Genomic DNA, 19,621 nt, shown 5'->3' with positions numbered 1-19,621 from the left:
TAAGTTAACATAGCTATAAAAAAGAGTTTATAATTTATTATAAAGTATCCTTATTAGCCATAATATAAATATACTTTATGCTCTTATTAAGCCTCTTTTTTAAATTTAAAGATTTAAGGTATCTTAACTTAACTATTAATTAATTAAAAGGAAAAGGCATTTTAATGCCCTTATAGCCTTTTATTTTTAATACCTTAACCCCTTATTATATTCATTATAACTATATTTATTACTATTATATCTTAATTTATTACTTATTACCCTTAAGCTAAGAGCTTTAAGAAATATAAGGTTAAGTTTATATATTATTAGCGCTTAAGATTTTATACTTTTAGCTTATAAGCAATTTAATAATATGCATTTACTACCTTATTATAATTTATATGCAAAATTAATACCTTAATAATCTTATTATAAAGCTATAAAAAAAGCTAATTATAAAAGTAATTTAACTTTACTTTATTTAATTATTTAAAGCCCTTAATTTATATTATTAATTATTTAAATTAAATATAAAACTAAGCAAAGCTATTATAATTCTATATTTAAAATATCTTAAGCTTAATTAAAGTAGCTATTTATTAATATAAGTTTTTATAATAATGCTTTAAGTATTTAAAGAATTTATTTATATTAAAGCCATTTTAAGGCCCGCCTTATTTATAAAATATTGCAATATATAATTATATCTTAATAAATAATTAATTTTATAAAAAAATTTAATACTTTTAAGGATTTTTAATAAAATTTATATTAATTTATAGCTTATATTATATTATAATTTTTTAAATTAAAAAGCTATCTTAATTATTATTAAATAAAGGCTTAATTAAAAGCGGCTTATATTAAATTAAGGGTAAATTAAAAGGATTTATATATACTTTAAGCTTTATAAATTAATAAAGTATTATTATAAAAAAAGATATAATAATATTACTATTAATATTAATAAGCATTATTATAAATAGCTAAGAAAGCTAAGGTGCTTTTTAAGTATTTTTATAACTTAATATTAAAGTAAGTTAAGAAATTTTTAGCTATATATTTTATAAAAAGATTAATATCTTAAGTATAAGGTTATTTATCTTTATAATATAAATATCCTCCTTAATATAGTTTAAAGATTATAATTTAATATTATAGGTTGGCTTTAAGCATTTATTAAAAGGTACTTAAAAGGAATTATAAATTGCAATATTTAAGAAGTAAGTTAAGCCTTAAAAGGGCCTAACTTTAAATTTATCTTTTAAGTATATGCCTTATTATATAAAAGAGTTGGATGCAATATAGGCTTAGCATGGACATGCATTACGGCTTAGGCAATAGCCCAAGCCTATTACATTAAGCAATATTTAATATATTTCTTAATGTTTTTTTAAAGTTTATAAATAATAAACTTATTAAATAAATTATATTAAACTTTTTAAATATTAAAATAATAATAATTATTATATACTTAAGTTATAATATCTTTATTTATTAATAATAATATCATTAATTTATTATAGCTATTTAAGTTCTTTAAATATAACAAGCTATTTATAAAAGTAAAAAGAATGCGCATTTATAATAATGGGTTTATTATAATTTAATTAATAATATTTCTTTATTTTAAAGTTTATATATATGCTTTTTATATTTCTTTAGCATATATTTAATTAATATATGCTTTTAAAATAATATAAAATAAGCTTTCTTTTTATAACTCCTTTAACGTTTTTTATTTCCTTAAGTTGCATTAATAAGATGGGATTTTTAAGAGTATATTTATAATTATATTAAATATTTAATTAATATTAACTAAGAAACTTAAATATTAATATAAGTTTTATATTTATTTTAATTTAATTTACTATATTAAGGCTTATTTAATTAATAATGCTTATTATTATTAAATAATTTATAAAAATATAAATTAATTTTATTATATTAAATTAAATAATAATTCTTACCTTTTTAATAAGCTAAATTAAGCATATTATTTTTAACTTTATAAATTAATATTTTATTTTCATTATTATAAACATTTTATTAAAGTATATAAAAGGTTATATAGCTATTTATAAAATTAATTATTTAAAATTGTATTTTATAAAGTCCTTAAATTAAAATATAAGTTTAAAAAATTTATTTACCTTAAAAGTATTAATTTATAAAAATAATATCTTATATAAATGATAATAAAAAAGAATATTTAATTACTTAAGGGTATATTATATATCTTTAAAAGCTATAACTTTTTAAAAAGTTAAGTTAAAGCTTAAATACTTAATAAATTATTTTTAATTACTTTTTAATAATAATTTACCTTATATTTATATATATATTAGCATTTTAATTTTATAATATTATAATAAGTTAATATATTTATTAAATTATAATATAAGGTATTATAAAAAGCTAATTATATTAATAAACTTTTCCAAAGCTATTAATATTTTTAAGAATCTTATATCTTATAAAGCTTATATCTTTATATTAACTATATAAATAGCTAAACCATTTACTTTAAAGTTAAATAACTTAATAAATAAGTATTTTATAAAGAATTTTAAGCTTAAGATTATAATATTATATTTTTAAAGTAATATTATAATAATATTAAGGTTTTTAATATATTAATTAGCTATATTTAAGTAAATAATAATATTATTTATAAAAATAAAGGCTATGCTTTAATAATTTCTTAAAAGTTTATTTATAAAATATTAAGTATATTATAATAAATTTTAATATTTTATAATAGCAATATTTAAATATTCCTATCCTTTTATATTAATTATTATGAATTAATTATAATATAATAAATAAATTAAAAATTAATAAAAGAAGGATTAAGTATTTATAATTATAAAAAAGTTTTTTTTATAAATTATATAAATAACTTTAAATTAAAATAATAAAGAATAAATATTAAGTATTATTACTTTATTAAATGCTCTTAAATTTATAATTATTTATCCTTTTTACTTATTATTTATTACTTATTATATTATAAACATTAATAAGCTAAAAGGAAATTAAGTAATAACTTATTTAATTTAACCCTTGCAATGCAATTTATTTAAAACTTTATTAATAATTATTTATTTATTTATGCTTATTAAATATAATTATTATATTACTTTTTAATTTTATTAATTATTTATTAATAAAATATATATTTATTCCTCTTTTAAGATATTAATTAAATTAATATCCATTTATAAAGCTAAATACATTTTTATTAGCCTTTAAATTTATTAAATAAAAGATAGGAATTTATTATAAATTATAACTTTATAAGGAAGTTTTACTTTAAATACATTTAATAATTTATTAATGCTAAGTTTTATTTTTAATATAATATACTTATAAAATAAAAATAACTTAGTTTTTAAGGAATTTATATTATTTTTATTAAAATATATTATCTTTTCTTAAATATTATTAATTTAAGTAATCCTTATAAAGTTAATAATTAAAAAAAGAAAAGCATTAAAGTTTTTAATAAAATTATTTATTAAAAACTTTGCTAAAATATTAAATAATTTATTAAGAAATTAAAAATAAGTATTTTACATTGCTTATATTATAAACTTTTAATTTACCTTAACTTATTTATTATATTTTAAATATATAAGAATTTTAACTTATAATTTTCTTTAATAGCATTTAAATATAAAGATTTTATTAATAGTTAAAATATAATAAATAGTTAGCTTTATTAAATTATAAGTATACTTCTTTAACTTAAGCTTAAATAAAAAGGTAGCTTATTTAAATATACCTTTATATATATAAAAATAAGGTAATATAATTTAAATAAAATAATAATAATAATTATTATCTTAATATAATAGTTAATTATAAGTCCTTTAAAGTAAATTTTAATAAAAATTATTACGTTTTAAAGAAATATAATTTTAATAGCTTTCTTTAAATTTAAGATATTTATTTTATATAAAATTATAATTTCTTATTTAATAAGGATTTTAATATTTAAACTTTTAAAAACCTAAGCTTTAACTTAAATTTTAAGAAAATATAGGTTTTTATTTATTATATTATAAAGATATAAGGAAAATATAGCTTATCCTTTAATTATTATTATTCTTATACCCTTAAAATAATTTTAAATATATTAATTAACTTTTATTCTTAAAAAGTAATTTAATAATATAAAGAAAATTATAAAATAATTAGCTTTTATATTAAAGTAAGTTAATATAATTAATTCTTTAAAAGTAAGTATTGCTAATACTTATATATATATATATATATATTAAGTACTTTTAAGTTAAAGTTATTATTAATAGCACCTTATTTAGCAATAAACTTTTATAATTTAAGGGTTTCCTATTAAACGCTAAATACTTATGCTTCCTTAATTAATTAATAATTTATATTATTATATTATAATTTAAATACTTATTTATTATAAGGTAAATATCTTAATATTAAATATTTATAAATAAGGGACTTTTTTTATATAATAATGCAATATTAAAGAAATAAAGGTAGCTTTTATTATTTAAGCTATTAATAAATAATAATAAAAAAAGAATTCCTTTATTTATTTTAAGGGTATAATGATTTTTAAAGTTTCTTAGCTATTTCCTATCTTTAAAGTAAATATTACTTAATTACTTATTATAATTATTTCTTTATTTATAAGGGTATATCCCTTATTAATAAAGAATTAAAGATATTCTTTATTTCTTTCTTAAGCATTATTTTTTATATAAAAGTAATAAGCTTTATTCTTTATAATATAATAATTAATATCTTTAAATATATAATACTATTATTTTTTAATTCCTTATTTATATAAGAAGTAAAAAATAAAGTAAGTATTTATACCTTTTATTCCTAATTATAAAGCATTTTATGCTATATTAATACCTTATTATAATCTTAATAGCAAAGAAAGATTTTATTAATTAACTATAAATTTAATGCATTAATGTTAATATTACTTTTTTAATTATTATTAAAACTTAGCTTTAAGGATTTATATTTTATTATATTTAATTACTTTATAATAAGGCTAAGTTAAGTTACCTTTAAAAGTTAATAAAAGAATTTATTATAAAGATATAAATTATTATTTAAAGTATTGCTAAATATCCCTTTTAATTTATTATTTATAAGCTTATAATAATTATAATATATTAAAAGGAAATTCTTTTATAAAAGTAATATTTTAACTTAAATAATTAGCTTTAATTTACTAAGCATATAATAAAAAAGTATTAATTATAAGTTTATATTATTTTAAAATAATAAATTTAAGTTCTTATTTAAAATTCTTAAATATAATTTTTAAGCTAAAATAATTAAATTTATATATTATAAATAATAAATTAATTTAATTATATATTAATATAGTTATTTAATCTTTATAAAAGTTTATATTTTAAGTATATTTTTATATATTTTTATAAAAATAGCTTATATTATATTATTTTAAAAGTTACTTAATATTATAATATTGCTTATTAAGCTAATTTAAGGCTACCTTATAAAGTATGCAAAAGGTTTTTTTTTAAGCTATTTATTATATTAGCTATTTAATATTAAGTGCTTATAAATTATTTTATTATTTTTTATTAAGGCTTAAGCTTTAATAATCTTAAGTTAATCTTTATAAAAAGAAATGCATTTATTTAGCTAATAAATTTACTTACTTCTTATTATTTTTTATTTATATAATATAAATATATATAAATAGGAATATATCCTTTTAAATTTAAATGCTATTTTTATTAACCTTTCCCTTTATTAAATAAAGTTACTATTTTAATAATAATTTAAAATACTTTATTTCTTTAATATTAAACTTATTATAATTAATTAAGCTTAATAATATATAAAAATTATAAAAAGATAATGTAATATTTAATGCTTTTTTTTATAATTTTTATTGCATTAAGAAAAGTTATTATGCTTATAATATAGATTTAAATTTTTATAATTATTATTATTATTATTTAAATTATTATTATTTAATAAATTACTACCTTAAGCTTATACTTATTATACTTAAAAAGCATTTTTAGCTTAATAACTTATAAACTTTAATCTTTATGCTAATAGTTTCTTTTTATTATTTAAGAAATCCTTATATTATAATTAAGAAATAATTTTAATACTTTTAACATTTTATTTCTTTTCTTTAAAGTTATTAAACTTTAATAGCTTTTTTATTTTAAGTTTTTTTAATATTTTATTAAGCAAGGTATTATAAGTTACTTTAACTTTTATTTATATTTATTATAGCATTATTAATAATGCTTAGTTTTAAAGTTAAATTTAAAAAGCATTAAAGTTTAGCTAAAAGTTAATAATAATTTTAATATATTTAAAATATTATAATTAAAATAAGGGAATATAATATATATTTTAATATTTTTAATAGCTTTTTTAGCTTTATAATTAGTAAAATTAAATTTAAATATATAGTTTTTAATTAAGTATAAGATTTATTTATTTTAAGTATATATAATATTTTTAAGTTAAAGCTATTATTATATCTTAAAAAATTCTTTTATATAAACTTAATGCTTAGCAAATAAATAAATAGCTTATAATAATAAGGTTTTTTATATATTTAAATATAGCTAAAAGATATTAAGATAATTTTAAAATGCTTATTTAATTTAAAATAATTACATTATTTTATATAGTAATAATAATTTTATAAAAGATTTTAAAATAATTATTAATAAGTAAAAATTATTAATATATAATATAATAATAATTTATAAGTATAAAAATTATTTTAATTGCTTATTGCTTTAATTATAAAGTTTATTCCTTAATTATAAAAAGCATTCTTTAATTATAAAGAAAATCTTTTATTAAAAGTTATTTATATAAGGCGTAAATAAGTTATAATTATTAATTATTAATACTTATTATAAGTTAAAAGTAAAAATTAATTCTTTTTTTTAAAGAGGTTTTAAAGATAATATTATTATAATATAGTAATTTATATTATTAAAGTATAATAAGGAAATCTTTATACTTTCTTTAAACTAGCTATTTATTATGCTTATTATGGGCTAGCCTTGGGTTATTTACCGTAAGGTGTTTAAATAGGGTTTATATTTAAAGTATAAAGGAAAAGATTTACTTCCCGTTTATACCTATATTAAAGCCTATTTTTATAAAGCTAAAACTTATTAATTAATTATAATAAGTAAAGCCTAAATTATAATATATCTTTCTTTTTTAAGTTTTTATAGCAAGCTTTAAAGAGTAGCTATATAATAAAAAATAAAGGATATTATAATTTAATTATAAATTAAATATTGCTTTTTACTTAGCTATTTAATTATATTTTAATATTTTTTAATTATATTAAAAGCTTAGCTTATTATTTATAATTAGCATATTTCAATCTTTATAATTTAATATATTAGCTAAAATAAGTTAATAAAAAATAATTATTTAAATATAAGCTAGCAATTAAATTAATAGCATTTTTATAATTTTTTAATATAAGCCTTTTATATAAGCTTTTTTACTTAAAACTTTTAAATTATAAATTTATTATATAATTTGCAATTAATTAGTACTTAATTATAAACAATTTACTTTATTAATAAGAATTTCTTAAATTTTAAGCATTTCCATGGCATTAAATTAATTAATATATAATTAATTTGCTTTAAGCTTAAGCCGGCGTTAAGTTAACATTACTTTTAAGCCCTACCTTATAGAAAAAATTTTATGCCTCTTTAAATAAACTTTTTTTTTTTATTAGCCTTAATTAATAAAAGCTGCACCCTTATTTTTTTATAATAATTAAGATAATTATATTTATAATAGCTAAGTTAGCTATATATAAAATACTTAACTTTACTTATTAAAATTATTGCAATATTAATATTTATTACTTTATTATTTTAAAGTTAAGTATTATCCTTTTTTATTATAGCGTTAAAAATATCTTTATATTATTATAAAGTAAAACAAAAGGCCTTAAATATATTTAATTACTTTTTATAATTAAGCTAAGCTTTTGCTATAAAGATTAAGCTATTAGCTATTAATAATATTTTATATTTATTTAGCTAACTTTAAGTTTTTAGTATATAAGCTAATTAATTAAATTAAATAAGAAATTTTATTATTTCTTTTTTATAGTATTATTATAATATAATTAAGCTAAGCTTAGCATATCTTTGCTTAAAAGGGTTTTTAAATGCAAGGCAAACCTTTTTTAAAAAGCTTTTTAGCTATTTTTTAAATATTTTTATAAAATTAATATAAGGTAAAAATTAATTATAAAAAGTTCTTAGCTAATTAAATATATAAAAGAATTAAGCCCCTTTAGCATTAATTGCCTTTTTATTTATTATAAATTTAGCCCTTATTTTTATTAATTAAGTTGCTAAGTATTCCTAAAATAAGAATTTCTTTAAATAAGAAAGGGCTTAATAAGCTACCATTATTTTTTTAAAATTTTATTATATTAAGTTTTATATAATTATATTATAAGTTTATAATGCAAAAGGACTTTAAATATATATTATAAGTTAGCCTTAAGTTATTTATTATAAAATATTTAAATAAGGTTTATATTTAAAGTATAAAAAAGAAGGTTTACTCCCTATTTGCATTTATGCTAAAGCCTATTCTTATAAGGCTAAAGCCCATTAATTAATTATAATGAGCAAAGCTTAAACCGTAATAATGCTATAATAAACTATTATATTATAATAATGTGCTATAAGCTTAATACTTATAATAATTATAATAAAAAGCTTTAAGTATTTTATTTAATAATATATTAAATAAATATTTATTTTTTAATTTAATTAAGTTTATATTTATTAATATATAAATATTTATAAAAATATTATTAATTTATTTTATAATATAATTTAATTTAATTTTAAAAATATAAAAAATATATATAATTTTAATTATTTTTTAAGATTTTATATAATTTTTTAAGGTTTTTAAATTATTTAAATAATTAAAAAGTTTTATCTTTTTAATAAAAAATAAATAATATAATATTAATCTTAATATAATAAATATTTAAATAAATAAATTAAAATAAATTTAATATAAAAAATTAAAATATAATTTATATTAAAAAAAAGTTATTTTATATAAACTTTAATAACTTTTAATTATATTATATTAATAATAATTACTTTAAATTAATTAAATTAATTAAAAATAAATAATTTAATATAATTAATATTAACTTTTATTAACTTTTTTATATTAAATAAATATTAAAATTAATAATAATTTATAAACCTTATTATAAAATATTATTTATTAATAAACATTTTTTATAATAAATTATATTAAATATATATTTTTTATTAAAAAATTAATTAAAAATAAAAAGTTAATTATAATTAATATTAATTAATATTAATTAATATTAACTTTTATTAAATTAATTACTTTAAATTAATATTAAAATTACTAAAATTAATAAATATAATAAAAGAAAAACTTATAAATAATAATTATTTATTAATAAATTATATTTTATATATTAATTATCTTTAAAGCTTTAATTAAGTTTAAAAAAGGGTTTATTTATTAATTTTAAAATTATTTATATAGCTTTTTAATTATTTTTTAACTTTAAATTATTATATAAAAGCTTTTTTTAATAATAAAATAAATAATATATTAAAATATATATAATTATATAATTATATATATATATATATATATATATTATATTATATAATAAAAGTTATTTAATATTATTTATATTTTATTAATAAAAAGATTTTAAATTATTTTGTTTTTATTTTTTATTTTTAAATTATTTATAAAAAAAACAAATTTAAAATAATATAATATATTTAAATATGTTTTTAATATTTATTTTATTATAATTATATTATTTTACTTTTCTTTAAAAGTTTTTTAATAATTTTATAAAATAATTATAAATAATTATTAAGAAAATTATTTTTTATTTTAACTTTTATTAAAGTTAACTTTAAATTTAAATATTAATTTTAATAATAATTTATTTAATAAAGGTTTTTTAAAAGCTTATATAATTTTATAATTTCTTTAAAAGTTTTTTAAAAATATATATATTAATATAAATAAAAATAAAAAAGGTTTTTATTAAAATTATATTTATAAAATTTATTTTATAAAGAAATTAATTTAATTTTAATTATAAATTAATTATTTAATTATTAATTTTAATATATTTATATTTATAATGTTTAATATTATTAAAAGTAAATTTTATTATTATTAGTTTTTTTAATTATAAGTTATAATTATATTTAAACTTTAAAAATATTAATATTATATAATTCCTTTAATATTAAATATTTAAGTATTTATTATTATATAAAGGGTTTAAATATATATTTTAAAATAAATATATTAAAATAAAGTTTTAAATTTTAAAATTAAAGTATATTTAATTAATATTAATTTAAGTAATATTAAATTTATTAAGTTAAATAAGTTAAGTTATAATAATATTAAAATTAATAAGCTTATTTATATAATTTTATTATGAGCTAGCCTTGGGTTATTTGCTGTAAAGTATTTAAATAAGGTTTATATTTAAAGTATAAAGAAAAAGGTTTACTCTTTATTTATATTTACATTAAAGCCTATTCTTATAAAGCTAAGGCCTATTAATTAATTATAATAAGCAAAGCTTAAATTATAATATATCCTTTTTTTTTAAGGTTTTATAGCAAGCTTTAAAGGGTAACTATATAATAAAAAATAAAAGATATTATAATTTAATTATAAATTAAATATTACTCTTTGCTTAGCTATTTAATTATACCTTAATGCCTTTTAATTATATTAAAGGCTTAGCTTATTATTTATAATTAATATATCTTAGCCTTTATAATTTAATATATTAGCTAAAATAAGCTAATAAAAAATAATTATTTAAATATAAATTAATGGTTAAATTAATAGCATTTTTATAATTTTTTAATATAAGCCTTTTATATAAGCTTCTTTATTTAAAATCTTAAGATTATAAATTTATTATATAATTTATAATTAATTAATGCTTAATTATAAATAATTTACTTTATTAATGGAAATTTCTTAAATTTTAAGCATTTTTATAATATTAAATTAGCTAATATGTAATTAATTTACTTTAAGCTTAGGTTAGCGCTAAGCTGGCATTGCTTTTAAGCCTTATTTTATAAAAAAAAATTTTATGCCCCCTTAAATAAACTTCTTTCCTTTGCTAGCTTTAATTAATAAAAGCTATATTCTTATTTTTTTATAATAGTTAAGATAGTTATGCTTATAATAGCTAAGTTAGCTATATATAAAATACTTAACTTTACTTATTAAAATCGTTATAATATTAATATTTATTACTTTATTATTTTAAGATTAAGTATTATTTTCCCTTATTATAGCATTAAAAATGCCCTTATATTGCTATAAGGTAAAGTAAAAGGCTTTAAATATATTTAATTATTCCTTATAATTAAGCTAAGCTTTTATTATAAAGATTAAGCTATTAATTATTAATAATATTTTATATTTATTTAGCTAACTTTAAGCCTTTGCTATATAAGTTAATTAATTAAATTAAGCAAGAAATTTTATTATTTTCTCCTTATAGCGCTATTATAATATAATTAAGCTAAGCTTAATATATTTTTGCTTAAAAGGGTCTTTAAGCATAAAATAAACCTTTTTTAAAAAGCTTTTTAGCTATCCCTTAAATATTTTTATAAAATTAATATAAGGTAAAAATTAATTATAAAAAGTTCCTAGCTAATTAAATATATAAAAGAATTAAGCCCCTTTAATATTAATTACCTTCCTATTTATTGCAAACTTAACCCTTATCTTTATTAATTAAGTTACTAAGTATTTTTAAGATAAGAGTTTTTTTAAATAAGGAAGGGCTTAATAGGTTGCTATTATTTTTTTTAAGTTTCGCTATATTAAGTTTTATATAATTATATTATGGGTTTATAGTGTAAAAAGACTTTAAATATATATTATAAGCTAGCCTTAAGTTATTTATTATAAAGTATTTAAATAGGGTTTATATTTAAAGTATAAAGAAGAAGGTTTACTCTCTATTTATATTTATGCTAAAGCCTATTCTTATAGGGCTAAGGCCTACTAACTAATTATAATGGGCAAAGCCTAAACCGTAATAAATTTTTATTATTAACTTAATTATTAATAAATTTAATAAGAAAGCTTAAGTAATAAAATTATTTTATTATTAAATAAGATAATTAAAATTTAATACTTTTTTTCTTAATTAAATTATAATTTATAAATTATTTTTTTAGCTGCTTTAAAGCCTTAAATTTATTAAGTAAATATTATTTATATAAAATATAATTAAATAAATATTTAAAAGTAAAGTGCTTTTTATATTTCTTAGCTTAATATTTATATAAAGTAAATAAAAAGGTAAAATGTAATATAATATAATAATAATAAAATAATACTTATAAATTAATTTTTTAAATTAAATATATAAATTAAGTATATAAATTAAATATAAGTATTAATTTAAGTATTATTAATATATATATATATATAAATATATTATTTAATTTAAAAATTATAAATCTTTATATTTTTATTTAATAAAATCTTTTTATATAAATTTATTTATAATATTTAAAAAGTAAGGTAATTTATTTTAAATAATTAATTATTAATATATTAAAGAAAATTTATTTAATATTATTTATTTATTTAATTTTAAATTTATTATATATTATAAAAGGAAAAGTTATAATAAAAAAGCTTAAGGAAAATTAAGTTTAATATATTTATAAGTTAAGAAATAATAACGTTATAAAAATATGCTTTATTTTTAAGGAGCTTATTATAAAAAGGGGGTTTACTTTTTAATTAAAGTAAATATATAATTTTTAAGAAAACTAAATATTAATTTAAATTTAATAAAGATTATAATTATAATAATTAAAAAAAGTATAAAGAAACTTTAAAAGTAATAAAATTAATATAATATAACTTAACTTTAAGGTTTTTATTTATTAATTTACTTTCTTAAATTTTTATTTTAACTCTTTCTTGCTTACTTTCTTTTTTAAATATTAAAAATATAATAATTTAATTATTATATAAGCATTTTAACGCTTTATTTTACCTTAATTACGCCCTTTTTTATAAGGGGCTGTTATCTTTTATATTATTATATTATATATATTAATATTAACATTATAATTATATTTATTCTTGCCTTAATAAGGGCTTATAATAAGGAAAAGGACTTAATTATAATTAAGTTCTCAATTCTTGCTTTATATATGCAGCGATTAATTATCGCATAGGTATGTATAAAGGTTGCCGTTCTTTTATTTACGAAGGTCCCCCCCCCCCTCGGTTGCCTATACTCCCCGTATGTAACAATTTGAAGAGGAAAGGAAAGAGGAAGGAAATAGCTAAGATCATCCCATCGTGTATTGAACGTCATTTAAACCAGCCTTTCTTTCTCTTTTCGTTTCGTTTGATAAATCATCCTCCCGGCTCTTCCCATCCCCAATTTATATTAACAATGCATGTTCTCGTCAGGCCTCCATCAGTCTCGTCGCCTCCATCACCCTAGCACTCATGACTTCCCTCGGCATCAGCCCCAAGGCCCCTTCCAGAAACGAGCGCCGTCGCCCGTCGCCGCCTCCTGACGTACTTCATCCCCTGGGCCCTGGCCAGCCTCGCCGTCTGGGCCGCGTGCGCTGGCTGGCAGGCCCGGTACTACGCGCTGGACCGGGCCTCGTACATCCCCACGTGTCGGCGGTACCCCGAGCTGACACGGTGTTGGATGGTCTTTGCGACGTGGATCCTTGTACTGGTTTACATGTGAGTGGCAACTGAGTTCGATTATACGTTTTCATCCCTGTCTGTTTATCTGGCTGTCTGTCTGGCTGGTATGCTGTCTTTTTTGTTTCCTTCCAATGTTAGAATCATGCGTTCGGAGCAGGGCATTATGAAGCGCTAACTCGCAACCGGCTGGTGCTTCCTTGGAGCGATGCATTTGTTCGGTCTTGTCTGGCTGGGACTACTCCTTAGCAAGATGCGTATACGGCATCTGCAGTCTCGCAAAGGATTGACAGGGTGCAAATGTTTGACACGTCTCAATGATTTGCTGCATATATAAATCGATATACCTCTGAGTTTTTCTTTCTGCTGGTCTCTACCATACTTAGTTACTCATAAACAACAGAGAATGGGGTTTAAAGGGACGAATTAGATTTCTAGCTAAACATTATAAAAGAGGGGGGCAACTGAACTGATTACCAAGGCACCTCTGTTTTTTAAAAGTGTACCACTGAAGTCTAGAGATGGTTTTCGCATTTTTCTTCCCAGCCATCGTGGATCTGCCACGTCTTCAAATCAACTTCCAATATCCCTGGCACCCGTCACTCCTGGAGTGCTATCATGGCCATCAAGCGGTTGGTTAGTGATCTTGGGACCCCTCGATATATCACCTCTAAACGGTCTTTCATTGACACAGATCACATATCTACTTTTTGCAGCAGGTCATTCGCTGGTCGCAGGACACATCGAGATGTGGTTGTAAATAACATCTGTTCCACAGTTACACAATGTAATCATGGCACATATTCAAAAGAGGAATGTATACCATCTCTGACGATCTCTCCCAGTCGAATCAGGATATGCTTGCAAGCACGGAAGTAAACCGGTGAAGCGCCCAAGGTAGCGTTTGGGATTAGAATCACATCAGATCTTTGTAACATATTTACTAGTATATTCCTAACCAGTTGGATTTTGAGACCAAAGCGTCAGCTCCAGGGCGAGCGTAATGTTATTATTCCCGTACCTGACAGCTACTCGCCCGCCCTAGATCACCTGCGAGGGATACCAAGCGCCGTCCTCAAGACCTCCATGAATCTCCAAACCTCCTCGAAGCTGTTGTACATGGGTACCGGCGCCACGCGAAGGACGTCGGGCTTGCGCTTGTCGCACACAATTGCCTCTTCGGTGAACTCCTCCAGCACCTTGTCCAGCAGGCCATCCCTCAGCAGGATGCTGAGCTGTGCTCCCCTCTCAGCGGTGTTGGCCGGCGTCACTATGGTAAACGCAGGCTTCGCGGCATGTTGCTCATCCGCCAGGATCTGATTCAGCATGGCCTCGGCATAGCACGTCAGCACAAGGCTCTTGTTCCTCAGGTTCGTGAAGCCGGCCTCGTTGAACATGCTCAGGGCGCCGCTCAGGGCGGCAAGGTCCAGCGCCGAGGGGTTGCCGATCTGGAAGCCGCCGGCGCCGGGGGTGGGCTGGAACTGCTTGGCCATCTGGAAGCGCACGCTCTTGTCGCCGCCGTACCAGCCGCTGAGGCGAGGCCGGAACACGGGCTTGGGCTGCCCGTCCTCGCTGTCGGCGTCCGGGGCCCACTCCACCTTGCCGTGGCGCTCGTGCACAAAGGCGCCGGCGATGGACCCCGGGCCGGCGTTGATGTACTTGTACGTGCACCACATGGCAAAGTCGACGTTCCACTCGTGCAGTTTGAGGTCGACGTTTCCTGCCGCGTGGGCCAGGTCCCAGCCCACCACGACGCCTCTGTCCTGCGCGTACTTGGTGATGGTTGGCATGTCGAACAGCTGTCCGCTGTAGTACTGGATCCCCGGGAGGAGGATGAGAGCCGTGTCGTGGGCGTGCTCGTCGATGGTGGCGAGGATCTGGCTGGTGGGGATGTACAAGGTCTCATCCTTGGGCCAGACCTCTACCATGGACTTGGCGGGGTCCAGACTGTGCCACTGGATGTGCGAGTGGATGGCGTAGTAATCACTTGGAAAGGGTTTCCACTCCAGGATGATCTTGTGGCGTTTCTCTGTCGGCCTGTAGAAGGCGGCCAGCAGCAGGTGGATGTTGGTCGTCAGGGTGTTCATGTAGACAATCTCGCTGGGGAGCGCGCCCATGAAGCCCGCCGACTGGGTGGCACACTGGGCGGCCATGTCTTGCCAGTTGACGAGGGGCGAGCCCTCGAGGTCTGCAAAGTGGCCGTTGACCCCGATGGATGCCCACGTGTCCAGCTGCGCGTTGATGTATCGCCGTGTGGCTTGGGACTGCAGGCCCAGCGAGTTGCCGCAGAAGTAGATGGCGCCGTTCCCATCCTCGTCCTGCCCGTTGGCGGCATGTGCTGTGCCGTTCACGGTCGTGGCCGCCGAGGATGCCACGGGCTTGAGCGCCTTGCCCTTGAGTGAGGCCTTGGTTGGGAAGATGTACTCGTTCCGCAGGTGCTTGGTTGGGTCAGAGCCGTCGAGTGACCGAGCATGCTCCCGTGAAAGGTCACTGAAGGCCGGCTTCTTGCCGGAGCGTATCTGGTCAGCAGTCACACCGAAGTCCATCTTTGACAAGGCCAAAAACAAGGGCCGAGGCTGCGCTTAGTGTCTGAGTGGTGAAAGGAAGACGTCGACGTGGCAGGGGAGCACTGCTACTTCCTCTCCAATGTGCCTGATCGGCTTCTCTATGTAGGCGGCGGGCGGCGGCAGTCCAAGCACCGCGCAGTCCACTGGAACCCTGAGGGCCCCGATTGAAGTCGGTCCAGGCCTGAGACGCTGATGTAATGGATTCTGGGCCCTAGAAAGCTTTTCGGCTCGCCCCGAGGACGGCATTACACATCAGTTTGGGGGTCACTCAAAGCCAGGACGGGCGCAGGAAAAGCCGGGCCACCGGGCCAAGCCAAGCACAGCAGAGCTTGAGGGTTTGTGTGTGGTGGGGATTGACATCCGAACATCCGCCCTTCCGAATCGTCCTGGCTCTCTTCCGCGTTTAACCGCCGACCGGATGTCATTTCTTGCCTCGAACCCTCCGATGCCCTGCCCAGACCTCCGGGTCCGACATTCACTTCTGGCCCAGCATTCGTCTCGGGCAACCAAAGCCTTGCTTGCGCTCACGGAAGCCCCAGAGATGCACGGAAGAAAACAACATGGTTCGATTGCGGAAGAAATGACACCAATCTAGGGTGTCGTGCACCCCCCAACCCACCCCTGAGCGTCCCTCTCCCTCCCATTGTGCCCGGGACCGTAGCTCGCACGCTGTCTTCTGCCTGCGGCGTCCGTTGCTCGAGGTTTTAATCCAATCACGGAAGATGTGTCTCTTGTTCTTGTAGAAATTCCAATCCTTCGTAGTGACTCGACGGTTCCATATCAAAAGAACTGTTATTGCTGCACCCAAGATTCGCATAGACATTCTTCTGACCCATTCCCTTCCTCTTTCCTTGCCGCGTAGCAGCAGGCCAAACGCCTGACAACTCTTCGCTGTATTTCATCTCACAATTTCTGGCCGTGTTTCCCACTCGCTCTGCTTACAGCATCCAACATGTCGCCTCACGCCCTCACTGAGCAGCTCCAAGACGAAGAGCTTCTTGCGTCGTTCAATGTCACAAGCAATGGCTTCCTCCCTTCCGAAGAGCCCCTCAAGTTCCTTCCCGGCTCTTATTATGAGCCCTGGGAGCTTTTGATTCACAATATCCAGGGTCTTCTGGCCAATGGCACACTGAGGCAAAGAGTTGAGCAATTACCGGTGCTGTCGACAGACGTTCTCAGGACGGAGGCCGAATGGAGGAGGGCTTATGTTATCCTGACCCTCCTGACACATGCATATGTTTGGGGAGGTGATAAGGCTGCAGAGGTTAGTCTTGGCCCCATTGCTGTCGCTAGGGAAAACCAGAGGTGTTATTTTCACAGGAGATCATGCTGAGAGCCGCGTTGTTACAGGTCCTGCCTCCCGCAATATCAGTACCTCTTCTCGCCGTGTCGCGGCACCTCGAAGTGCCGCCAGTAGCAACATACGCGGCTCTTAACCTATGGAACTTCACCTCATCCACGGACTGCTTCACCGACCTCGATAGCCTCAAGTCGCCGCACACCTTTACGGGCACCGAGGACGAGTCTTGGTTCCTCTGTGTCTCGGTCGCCATGGAGGCACAAGGCGCCTATATCATGCCCATGATGCTCAGGGCCCTGAGAGCCATTCACACGCGCGACTTCGACGCCATCACCGCCGCCCTGGATGAACTGTCGATCTGCATCAGGAAGGTCGGCGTGCTCCTGGACCGCATGCGCGAGAGGTGCGACCCCATGGTCTTCTACCACAAGATCCGGCCGTTCCTGGCCGGTTCCATGAACATGGCCGCCGCCGGCCTGCCAAATGGCCTCTTCTACGACGAGGGCAACGGGAAAGGGTCGTGGCAGCAGTGGCGCGGGGGAAGCAACGGGCAGTCGTCGCTGATCCAGTTCTGGGACGTCGTGCTGGGCGTGACGCACACGTCCGAGGGGAGCAACAACCCGCACGCCAAGGCCGGCAGGCCCGAGGAGAAGAGCTTCCACCAGGAGGTGAGGGAGTACATGCCGGGCGGGCACCGGCGTTTCCTCGAGCACGTCGGGCGGTCGGGCAGCATCCGCGCGCTGGCCATGATGCCGACGGCCGGGGAGAGGCACGCCAGGATGCAGGAGGCATACGCGGCGGCCACCAAGACGCTGACCGAGTTCAGGAACAAGCACCTTGGCATCGTGACCACCTACATTGTCATTCCGTCCAGGAAGCCGTGGACGGGAGACGTGGGCAAGAAGGCCGTCAACCTGGCGACCTCGTCGACTCGGCAGCAGAACGAGAACAAGGACGCCGGGAAGTCTGGGGCCGACAAGGAGCTGACGGGGACGGGAGGCACGGCGCTGCTGCCATTCCTGAAGCAGGCCAGGGACGACACTCACGAGGCTGGGCACCTGGTGCGGGAAACCGCCATGGCGAAGCGATGATCGAGCGCTCCACCCACGGGGAGAGGGGATGCATTGAATGCATGTGCATACACCTGTTAGGCGTTGGGGTTCATATTTGTTATTCAATCACGGGCTTCCCAGTACCATACCGATCACGGTCACACGGAGTGAGGAGTATGCAATTATTTTGGTTGCGGAATCTGTTGCTACATGTAAATACCATTGCTCAGCGCCACTCCTAGATGAAAGCCGACATACAGCTGAGATAGATTATTTGGGTCACATAGAAATTTACGGCATTAGAGCTGGCATAGCAAATTGACCTGGACGCCACAAAGCCATTTGAATCCAGTAATGATGTTCCCAAGTACTCATGAGACGAGCTGACATGACACCCGTGGACCTCAGCCGGCACATGCGTTGGGCAGTCCAAGCCGAACGGAAGCTCGGAAGATCCTCACCATCCGCACCTTTACGCCTATTCCTGGCTCAACTTAGGCATGATATTTCAACTGAATGAGCGGCAGTGGCATCATTTACAGCCTTCCCTGACCCCTTCGGTCTACGTTCAGGTGCTAGGCTTTTGTCACCACACGATGAACAATTCTCAGCACGATCATGTGAGGCCGTGTCCATCTTCCGCCCCTCTACCATCGTGAAAGTGGTCTCGTTTTTAATCTGTACATATATGCTTCTTGAGCAATATGCATCCAGTCCCCTTATATAATAATAAATGCTTAAACACCTAGCATTAAAAAAATAATAATATAATAATAATTATAAGTTTTAAACATAATTATATTATAATTATATTATATTGCTATTAATTTACTTTTTTTATTAATAATTAAAAGATGCTTTAAAAAAAATTAAAAACTTATTAAAAATTAAGGGTAAAAAAAGAGTTTTAA

At 26.4% G+C, this 19,621-nt stretch overlaps 2 protein-coding genes across 2 annotated transcripts; one reads left to right on the top strand and one right to left on the bottom strand.

Annotated features, from left to right (window-relative positions):
• Nucleotides 1-14,837: 14,837 nt before the first annotated feature.
• INS49_007524 (uncharacterized protein) lies at nucleotides 14,838-16,337 on the bottom strand (the record flags this gene model as incomplete). The annotated part of the gene is made up of 1 exon (XM_043168287.1): nucleotides 14,838-16,337. The coding sequence occupies one exon, from the start codon at nucleotides 16,335-16,337 to the stop codon at nucleotides 14,838-14,840; it is 1,500 nt and encodes a 499-aa protein (XP_043016873.1).
• Nucleotides 16,338-17,310: 973 nt separating this feature from the next.
• Nucleotides 17,311-18,749, top strand: INS49_007523 (uncharacterized protein; the record flags this gene model as incomplete). The annotated part of the gene is made up of 2 exons (XM_043168286.1): nucleotides 17,311-17,622; nucleotides 17,709-18,749. The coding sequence occupies 2 exons, from the start codon at nucleotides 17,311-17,313 to the stop codon at nucleotides 18,747-18,749; spliced, it is 1,353 nt and encodes a 450-aa protein (XP_043016872.1).
• Nucleotides 18,750-19,621: the final 872 nt, after the last annotated feature.

This window comes from Diaporthe citri (genome assembly GCF_014595645.1).
Source record: "Diaporthe citri strain NFHF-8-4 chromosome Unknown scaffold_21, whole genome shotgun sequence".
NCBI classification, from domain to species: Eukaryota; Fungi; Ascomycota; class Sordariomycetes; order Diaporthales; family Diaporthaceae; genus Diaporthe; species Diaporthe citri.
This window is presented reverse-complemented; position numbering and strand designations above follow the sequence as displayed.